At 44.0% G+C, this 9,920-nt stretch overlaps 2 protein-coding genes across 5 annotated transcripts in view; one reads left to right on the top strand and one right to left on the bottom strand.

Annotated features, from left to right (window-relative positions):
- gtf3c2 (general transcription factor IIIC, polypeptide 2, beta) overlaps window positions 1-6,264 on the top strand; it is a 10,495-nt gene extending 4,231 nt beyond the window's left edge. For 3 of the 4 annotated variants that reach the window (XM_019882653.1, XM_019882652.1, XM_019882654.1), the window contains exons 10-20: window positions 20-131; window positions 236-353; window positions 1,701-1,735; window positions 1,816-1,945; window positions 2,232-2,376; window positions 2,455-2,616; window positions 3,178-3,256; window positions 3,538-3,666; window positions 3,763-3,975; window positions 4,643-4,744; window positions 5,505-6,264. In XM_019882653.1, the coding sequence (XP_019738212.1) occupies window positions 20-131; window positions 236-353; window positions 1,701-1,735; window positions 1,816-1,945; window positions 2,232-2,376; window positions 2,455-2,616; window positions 3,178-3,256; window positions 3,538-3,666; window positions 3,763-3,975; window positions 4,643-4,744; window positions 5,505-5,804 (1,525 nt within the window). In that variant the 3' untranslated portion in view covers window positions 5,805-6,264. The remainder of the gene's footprint in view (window positions 1-19; window positions 132-235; window positions 354-1,700; window positions 1,736-1,815; window positions 1,946-2,231; window positions 2,377-2,454; window positions 2,617-3,177; window positions 3,257-3,537; window positions 3,667-3,762; window positions 3,976-4,642; window positions 4,745-5,504) is intronic. The other variant, XM_019882655.1, reaches the window with a different exon arrangement.
- Window positions 6,265-8,050: 1,786 nt separating this feature from the next.
- The window catches only part of slc30a2 (solute carrier family 30 member 2), a 6,392-nt gene continuing 4,522 nt past the window's right edge, over window positions 8,051-9,920 (bottom strand). The window contains exons 5-8 of the mRNA XM_019882648.1: window positions 9,902-9,920; window positions 9,340-9,445; window positions 9,125-9,259; window positions 8,051-8,242 (exon numbers count right to left, since the gene is read on the bottom strand). The exon at window positions 9,902-9,920 is cut by the window's right edge and continues 201 nt beyond it. Of these exons, the coding sequence (XP_019738207.1) occupies window positions 8,097-8,242; window positions 9,125-9,259; window positions 9,340-9,445; window positions 9,902-9,920 (406 nt within the window). The 3' untranslated portion in view covers window positions 8,051-8,096. The remainder of the gene's footprint in view (window positions 8,243-9,124; window positions 9,260-9,339; window positions 9,446-9,901) is intronic.

Genomic DNA, 9,920 nt, shown 5'->3' with positions numbered 1-9,920 from the left:
CTTTCCTGTTTATGTGCAGGCCAGACTCCCAGCCAGCTCTGGCGTACGGCCTGGTCCTGGACCGAGGTTTTGTCTGGCACCTGAGGTGGTGTCCGTCAGGAGGCTGGGAGCTGCCCACCTCCCAGAAGGAGGTAAGAGCAGGTGTTGGGAGGTCCGTTGTTTGAATAAACAGTCCACATATAGAGTAAATACATCCACGCATAATGATCAGAATGTTACTCGTGATCTTTTCAAGGCTCCTCTGCTGCCAAGACTCGGTCTCCTGGCCGTCGCCACCTCCACGTGTGTGGTCACCATCTACAGCCTGCCCCATCCCGATGCCCTTCGTGGCAGCCAAAAACACCCAGACTCTGGTCAGTCACAAAAGCACTCCGCGATTCCATTTTCCTCCATAGGAAATATTGAAAATACATGAAGCAATTATTTAATAAGATACATACAGTGTTTTCGGGAAAAAAAATGAAATATATGAAATTATGGCTGTGTGTGGGCCCCACACTTGCCCCATTTGATTTGCCAAAACAGCAGCGCAGCTTTTGTCCAGCAAAGGGCAGTGTTGCCCACGCTTCCAGCTGTCAGCCCCTTAATTTAATTTTTTTTTGTTCGCTCCTAGCGTATATGAAGATTAGGCATCTTCATAGTCAATGTAAAGATTAAAAGCACATCGTCAATCACACGCAAGCATCGCCGTTGAGTGAGACCGGTCACAAGGGCCTACATCGCATATTCAATTAACTGACTCGCTCGGGGGCGGGGAAAGCGTTACTCTGATGACGTTTAATGTCTCGGATATTTAACGGTGTGCCTACTCGCATTTAGGGTCGCATTTGTGTGAATGCATTATGGCAATATATTCTCGACGCTACACTTGGGATGTAAAGTCAAAGTCTGACATTTCTCAACTTTTTTTTCTACCCCTCTCCCCTCCCTCCTTCCTTCAGTGCGCCTTGGCCTTTAGTTTCCATTTTATTTCATAGAAGCGGGTCATTGAGCGACTCCCATCACCTCGCCGCGTCCAAGCGTAGCTTACGCGCATTAGCTTGACTCCCTAAACACACACTGGGAATATTACACTCTCCTGAATTAATGTCCTGTGAGAGAGAGAGAGAGAAAGAAAAGAGAGAGAATGAGAATGTCTGTCAAGTCGCTCTCAAGTTTTGTCATCATGTCAACACTAACTGGAGAGAGTAGACAAGGCGGGGCAATGACATCCTCAATGTCAAGGCGTCTTGTAACTCATTTGCTGCGATTTGGGATCAGTTGAAAGCGGTCTGATGTGAAGTGGGAGGGGGTCCGACACGAACGCGCAGCGATGTTCACGGCAGATAATTACAAAATGCTTTTGTCCCAATGAATGAATGAGGCGTGACAGCGAGCAGGAAGGGGGGCTGAGGGGCGGTGTCAAAGACAAAAGGCGCAAGGCAGTTTTGGAGTAATTGACTGCTCCTATTTTTTTTTTTTTCCCATCAGACCAGGATCTATAATTGAAATGACAAAGAAGATGCATTACATGGCTGGTTGTTATCGTTGCAAAGCTGTGAAATTTACACCGCTCCTCTCCCCAGCCTTGTCAGTCATTCCGAACCAACGTGCAGCTACACGGCTCGTTCACATGGCTGAGTTAAAAAAAAAAAAAAAATGAAGACTATTTTTTTCAACATGTGACTCAATGTGATTTTTTTTTTTATTTTTTCACTTGGTAGGCGACACCAGCCAGCCGGCCTGCATTTACAAGGTAAGTGTGTGGCCACTCTTGTTTTGAGGACGCCCTCCTTCCAGCTCTTGACGTCATCGCCCATGTCCTTCCCCGCACAGCCGGATCCCGTGGTCACCCTGAAGTTGGGCTCCTTGAACGCTCCTCGCCTGGGGCACAGTGGCCAGGTTCTGTCCATGGACTGGCTGCCCGTCAAACCGCATGACATCATCGCCCTCGGCTTCTATGATGGTAGCGTGTCTGTCGTCCTTTTTTTTTTTTTTTAATCTGAGCTGGAAACCGCATTAGCTGTTTCGTCACTCAGTACACAGACAGAAGTAGAAGTAGGTTTTTTTTGTTGGGTTTTTTTTTTTTGGGGGCAATTTATTCCATGTGCCCGCGGCATAACAGCTAAAAGCCACTTCACCATGTTTGCTTTGAAATTATGGCTACATCAACTACATGAAAATTAAAAAAAAAAAAACGTTACCAAATACTGAAGATGTGTTTGTCCAAAATGTTTTCTCTCTGGAAAAAGGGATGGTCGGTTTGTGGGATCTGAACACCAAATCTGCATTGTTGCGCGTCCAGGAGTCGCGCGACTCTCCCAGCTTGCTGCCGTACAAATGCTTCCATGCCCACGAGCACGCCGTGCGAGCGCTCCGATTCTGTCCCGCCAGCAGGTAAGGACGACCTCACCGTGATGGGCGTCATACGTTCCGAATGCGATGGCATCAAGAACCCGCGCTGTCTCTTGTCAGACATTTTGTGGCGACAGCCGGGGAGGACCGCCTCCTGAAGACGTGGGATCTGCGCAGGCTCTACGGGCCAATCACGGTGCAGAAACGTTCCCTGATTAATGAGATCTGCTGGCCCGCCAATGCAGCAGGACTGATGTGGTGCCAGGACAGCGCCTTTGCAGCGTAACGCCCTCATTTTAATTTATTTTTTTTCCTGTCATGTGACTCCTTCAAATATACGTGCTGAAAAATGTCCCCTTACAAATATTTTAATCCATATTGGTTCTTATTTTAAACTATTTCAGCTTGAAATATACATCATAAATATGAACAACATTTGTTTTTAAGCTGGCATTCGAGGTAATAGTCCAATTGATGAGCATTAAAAATGACATTTTTGATCCCGAATGTGCAATCATCAGGAACCAGTGTGTCAGGTTTTGTACAGGGTTGACATTTTAGGGTGATTTACGAAACTGAGGTAACAATTTGAAACACATAATTTTTTTTTTTTTTTTTTTTTTTGGAAGAGTAAAAAAAAATTAAAAGCCCACATTTATCCTAAAACAAAGTAATTCAATAATTTGTTGATATTTGGACAATTGGATTCAAAACATATGTTGGTTTTTTTTTTTCTTTTTCATGTGTAGCATTACCATTTTAGGTTCCTTGAACGAAATATGTACATCATGCTTATTTTTGGACTTATGTTTATTCACATTTATCTGTCTCTTTCTTCTCCAGCAATACCACAAACGGAGTCCATTACTGTGACCACCAAATGCACTCTTATTATGCCGTACCCCGGATGACCACCGTTTGGGTTTGTCCTCTTGTATTCTTCATATTTCATATGATTATGTCAAAGTCACTGACAGCGTCGTGGTACACTCACTCGCCTTGACTTGCGTGCGGGCAGCGTGGGATCGGTTCCCACTTGTTCATCTCTATATGTGCCCTGCGACTGACTGGCGACCAGTTTGGGGTGTAGTCACCTGGAATAGGCACCAGCAACCCCCCCACGACCCTGTTCATCGGTTTTGAAAATGGATGGGTGGATTATGATATCATACAGCCCACTCACGATTTCCTCTCTTGTTGCAGTCCATCTCGTACTCCGATTGGCTGAACGCTTTGTTGACGTCAGACATGGTCGGCGACGTCATCCTCTGCATGTTACCGCCCTTGTTAGATGGCGCGCAGTACGTCAAAAAGACTGTGGAAAGGAGATTTGTAAGTTGGCCGCTGCACATTTACACTGCACCCTCCCCTCCCATTTGTCGCGGATAATTTGTTACAGACCCACCATATAATTTTTTTTGTCCTCAGCCTGTCTACTTGACATCAATGGAGCCTCACGAAACCACCGCGGAGGCTAACGGGCACGAACAGGAAGTGCGGGAGTATGAGAGGGAGGTGGATGACCAAGCAGCGGGAGAACGAAGTAGTAGCAGCGGCAAGGCTGACATCGAATCGCTGCCCAGCGAGTCGTACGAAGAGGCCAAGAGGAAGTACTACCTTCATCACGCCGACAACAACATGGTAGGTCCCGAGAAAACGGCACCGTGTGACACCTCATCTCCCGCTATGTAGCTTAAGCACTTGAGCACCTTTCTTCACATAAATGGTGATCTGAAGCAATTGCGACTTGCAGTTCGCTTGCTGCGCCCAAACCCCCCCAAAAATGCTTCTTCTCTTTGGCTTTAGAGCGCCTCGTTGTCTGTCGCGAGTGGGTGCACATCGCACACAGAAAGATAGAAAAATGAGAATGGAGGATTCCTCTAAAATATTTGTGAACAATTTAAGTCTCGTGCTGAATAAAAATCCCACCAAATTTTATGGGAAAAATCTAAGTGTAACCAATGCCATTAAAAAATGTGTAAATATTTGTTCAAATAGCTGCCATTGTTTTATTGCTGAAAATATAAGAGGAGAGGACAATTTCCACACAAATAGCATTAAAAATTCCATGCACAATTTTAGGAAAAAAACATAATGGCGTGTTACCTTTGTTTTAGCAATAAATCCATGGAGAGGATTAAGAATTCCACCCAAATGTTGGGGAGGGGATACTGTACTCTTAAAAAATTCCAATCTAAAATTTGTGAATGGCCGTAACGGGATTGTTCAGAGCACCCCAATAAAATGGTAACACCCAAGATGAGTGTTAAAAATTCAAACCCTAACTGTCCTCTTTCGTCTCTTGCAGAAGTGTTTTAGCAAATTGGGACGCCTGTGGAAGCAAATGAAAAACACGGAGTTACAAAATAACCTCAACTTCGACGTGATGCCTTTGGCCTCGCTGCACAAGGTACGCACACAAACACACACACACACACACACATGTACGTACACACTCGCACGGCGCACGAAAAGATCAAGTCCACCAGGAGCGATGGACCAAGAGCCGCCTCGTATTCCTGGTGTGCACGCGCGTGTGTAATGATGTGTAAAATAAGAAAACTGTCACCCCCGGTGGAAGGTGGCGGCTGCCGTGGGGGCTTTTGATGTGTTTAGTTGAAACAGTAGATGAGGAGGGGGGAGGGGGTCCGGGGAGGTGATGATAGATGCTCAGTGGGGCAAAACGCTGCAAGGTTTTTCTTTCAAAAAAAAAAAGGGATTAGAAAGAAAAGGCGAGTGCAGGATTCTTCCATTCAACAAATACTCAATACATTTAAAAAAAGCAAATTCTTAAACTAATTTAAAAAAACGATTTATTACATTTAAAACAAAGCATTTAAAATAAACCAAACGAACAAACCTGCTCTCCAAAGTAATTAAAACAAGCTGAATTTAAAATGAAAACAAAATAAAAATGAACAATATTGACAAAGAAAATCCCAAACTATTATAGCTGGTTGTCTAAAATAAAAACAATCTCAGGAATAAATGATATGTGAATGTAACCAAATTGGAGCTTGACCAGCATACCAGAATGAATTTTGTTCGATATTTCCGGCTTGAAATTTGCTCCCGTTGCCTTTGCATCTCGTTAAAAACATCATCAGCTGATAGCCTTGATTCCCCCCCGTCCTGCCCGTCCTCGACCCCCACACCTCACCTCCTCTCAGGTCCGTATGAATCCAAACCTGAGCTGCCACACGTGGACGGCGTCGGGGGGTCAGGCCGGCCTGGTGCGCCTCAACTGCATCAGGGGCCTGAACAGCAAAGGCGTGCAAGACCTCATCCACCGGGCCCGCAGTAGCCCCCTGGACGTCTCCCCAGACATCCCTCATGACCTGCCCCCGGACGTCCCCTTAGACGCTCCCCAAAAGGTGCCCCAGGATAACCCCCAGGATATCCATCCGGATTCCCTCCAAGACATCCCCCAGGACACTGCACACAACATCCTCTCCGAGGCTCCTCTATGACCTCAGCGACACGTTTTGATCTTTTTTTATCCCAACCCATGAAGTGTAAACATTTTTTAAAAACGAAAATTGAGTTGAAGTCTTCAGCAACGGCATGACTTGAACGCACCTTTACCTTGCCGGCATTGTTGTGTGTGTGTGTGTGTGTGTGTGTGTGTGTTTTTTTTTTTTAACAGAAAGTAGCTTCATCATGACAAGTGTATTCGTCCCACTTTTGACAATTATGTTGCGAGTCAACAGCGAGCCTTTACGATTCCGTTTGTCCGGATGTACACGAACGCCCTAATCTATGATCATGAAATAGTAACGATCGGCTTTTTGTACCGTGTACAGAATGTACAAACGTTTCGACAAACAGGTTTCAAATGATAACTTTTCTTATGGGAAAACAGGCTGTAAATATGATGAATTTTTCTATTCACTTGATTGTTTTAATAAATAAATTACATTTTGAACACCGGCTCTTGGAAATTGTTGTCATGTCAGCTTGCTCCGTCGCTCAAGTGCTAGTTTACCTTTGACCAAACTTTTTTTTTTGTGTGTGTGTCTTGTGGGGGTTTTTTCCTCACAGTTTAAAATAGTTCCCAGATATCTTTGTCATGAACTGCATTCATCCATATTCATAGTTTACTATTCATACATATTTTGGAGCTTTAAACCGTACAAAATATGCATGTGTGATGCTGCTATTATATTTGTCTATTTGAGATTGTGTTCCTGAAATTGGACATTTTTAATATTAGGTAGTCTGTGTGTTGAAGTAGCGCCCCGACGATTAATCGGCTGGCCACAATTTTGTGCTTGTTCATTGAGTGGGGTTGTTAAATAAGCCACAGTGGGTCCCAAAAAAAGAAAAAAAAGTGTGCTGAATCTGTTATACGTGCTGCCATTGAAACCAGTCAGTCCATCATGTGCAGTCTTTTATTTTGTGAAGTCACCCCAAAAATAATAATAAAATAACAAATAAAACGACAGCACCTAAACATCACACACAGACAAAAGGTTGAAACTGTATTTACACATGTACACAAAATACATACACAGACAACACAACGCGGAGCATCCACAAAAATTGGAAACACACAAAGGTCATTACATTCACTAAGTGTGTGTGTGTGCGTGTGTGCGTGTGTGCGTGTGTGCGTGCGTGCGTGCGTGCGTGCGTGCGTGCGTGCGTGCGTGCGTGCGTGTGTGTGTCATCTTTCAGAAATTTTCCCCGTGTGTGATTGGCACTTGAGCACAATATATAGACTCATAGTTGACAAGCACGCAAGCATGGTCATGTCATTCATTGTATTGATCAATTAAAAAAAAAAAAGTCAATTTTTTTTTTTTTTTGTAAAATAAAATTTAAAAATTCCCTCAAATGCAGCTAAAAGCCATATTTCCGGACGTCGGACATCTTGGAATTGTGGGATGTACCATTACGTGTTAAAAGGGGGGGGGAAAGGGAACCATGATTTATTATTCCTTTTTTTTTTTTTTTTTTTTTTAATGAAATTATGATTTTTTTTTCATTTGTATTAATGCAGCATTAATCACAAACAAACACGCAACATGCGCCGACCACAAGACGACAAACAACCGCTGACATGGATTGCTTGCTTCAATTGCACTTGCGGACAAATATATCGCATTGCATAACACATAAATGGACATTTCATGAGGCACACTGGACCGGCATAAAAAAAAATAAAAAAAAATTATCCCATTTCAATTGGCATTATTGTTAATGTGCATCACGCTGGGAGGTGTTCCTAATATTTCGACCCAATAACCAAAGGCTGTAACCCATTTCGCTGGTGTACCTAATGAAACGTCTTGGTCGGTTGATCCCATAATGGATTTTTTTTTTTTTTTTTTTTTTTAACGTACGTTAATGTGGTAGAGCCCTTATATAGGGGGGAAAAAATCAACCGGGCCATGACGATTATCGATCTTATTAACATTTTTTTCCGTTAAATGGCAGTGGATTTTCCAGCAGGCAGTGATTGCGAGCAGTTATGATCAATATTACTCATCCATACCGGTTACGGTAGTGTCCAGTTTGGATTGACACTGATGACAGTATTGGAATCGTGTTGTATGAGTTGATTGGACCCACGTTGTCGATGACATCAGCACCAAAAAAGGTGTCAGCAAGCCACACGGTATGTCGTCGATACTTTTTTGTTTCAATTAGGAACATTTCATATTTAGGGTGAAAGGCTGTGAGATCAGCTTGTCACCCAAATGATTTTGGTGACTGCTTTCAATTGAGACATTGATGGACATTCAGGGGGGGAGGGGGGCTCAGTCCCAGGGGTCCTGGCAGTGTTTGCAGGTTTGCATGTCGCTGTGGTAACGTTCCACCTGGATGGTGACGCTGTGGAAGCCAAACTTGGTGTGGAGAAGCTCCGTGGCCTCCTGAAGGACCAACTGCGTGTCTGCGGCCTCGTCTGGATTGTTGCGGGACATCAGACACACGGTCAGTACGTTAGAGCAAAAAAACAAGAAACCGCGACAGGATTACAGTAAAATCGTGCCATGAGATTATATTTAAATTGGTTTTGTGACCACGCCGTGAAAAAAAAAAATGTTTTTAACCCTTTCAGGGACAGCGGTTACTACAGTGGACAGCTTATCATGTTATCAGGTTACAGGTTATCATTATTGACGCATGAAAGGGTTAATTGGGATTTTTTAAATTTTGTTTAATCATTAACATTGCATCATCAAAGAGAACAAGTAATTTTCAACATTTTCGATTAAGACTATGATTTGTAAAAAAAACAAAAAACAATCATGTGGACTTGGGGGGGGTGGGGGATATGAAATTGACCAGATTGTAACAAGTTTCGGTCTGACACCAGCGCGATTGTACTGATCGTAAAATAATAGTTGCAAGATAAGATGAAGACAATGCCAGTCGAAAAAAAAATCCATATTGTTAAATTCTTCATTGTAATATAATCGAATAGACGGTAAAACAATCAGATTTTGCATTAAGATTTGATACTTTATTTCACTGTGCTGCTCATTTAGTTGTGCCCTACTTGGCCACCAGGGGCAGTCTAATGCAGTCCTCCAGACTCACGCCGATTCTCAATGACTCAGGAAGGCGCATAATACTGTATTGCTTGTTCTTTGCAGAGGATAAAGAATATATGCCTTGCTTGGCTATATTATCTTCCTGTCATGCATTGCTCTACCATATGCGTTTAAATATCCGACTGTTTCTCGTATCACAAGTCATCACTGTATTGTATCCCTGCTTTCGTCTTTCACTTGATTTTTTTTTTTTTTTTTTTAACAAATACCCGCCAATCGTTGCTATTTACCAACAGCCAGGTGTACGGAGGCCAGCGTGTGTCCCAGCGTGAGCGCCCAGAGGTGCAGCGAGTGGGCCGAGTGGACCGCCTTCACCGACAGCAGAACCTCCTTCACTGACTTGAACTCGATGCCTTTGGGAGAACCTGCAAAAAAAAAGGGGGGCAAGTGTTCACTTGTGAGTGTTCTCCCCTTCTAGACTGAAGCGCGACGTAGGTATGTCCACCTTCCATGAGTATCCTGAAGACGTCTTTGAGGATGGTGACGGTAGTGCACAGGACGAAGATGGAGAACAGGAAAGTGCAGATGGGATCGGCCACTTTGTACTCGGGCTGCCAAGATCAAACATGAGCAACTAGTTGTCACGCACACTTAAACCTCATGTGTCACATGCCACTAGTTACTGATTATCGATTGGATAATAGTTTCATTCTCAGGGCAGCAGCAGCGTGGTAGCATGTCGCCTCGCAGTGCAGAGGTGCAGGGTTTGATTCCGCCTCCGGCCTCCCTGTGTTGAGTTTCCATATTCTCCCCGTGCTTGGGTGGGTTTTCTCCGGGTATTCCGGAGGGGTCATTGTGAGCGCGAATGGTTTTTGTGTGCCCTGTGATTGGCTGGCAACCAGTTCAGGGTGTCCCCCGCCTACGACCCGAAAACAGCTGGGATGGGCTTCAGCACACCCGCGGATTTTAAAAAAATGGATGCATAGATGAACTGTTATTCAATCAGTCATCAGTCCTTTCAGTTGCGCTAAATGGCGCCCCCTGTACGAAAAAATAAATAGTCTAACCCGGAAGTAGATAACAATG

Source organism: Hippocampus comes, unplaced genomic scaffold, assembly GCF_001891065.2.
Source record: "Hippocampus comes isolate QL1 unplaced genomic scaffold, H_comes_QL1_v1.1 scaffold5, whole genome shotgun sequence".
NCBI classification, from domain to species: Eukaryota; Metazoa; Chordata; class Actinopteri; order Syngnathiformes; family Syngnathidae; genus Hippocampus; species Hippocampus comes.
The sequence above is the reverse complement of the archived record's forward strand: the minus strand, read 5'-3'. Positions and strand labels throughout refer to the sequence as shown.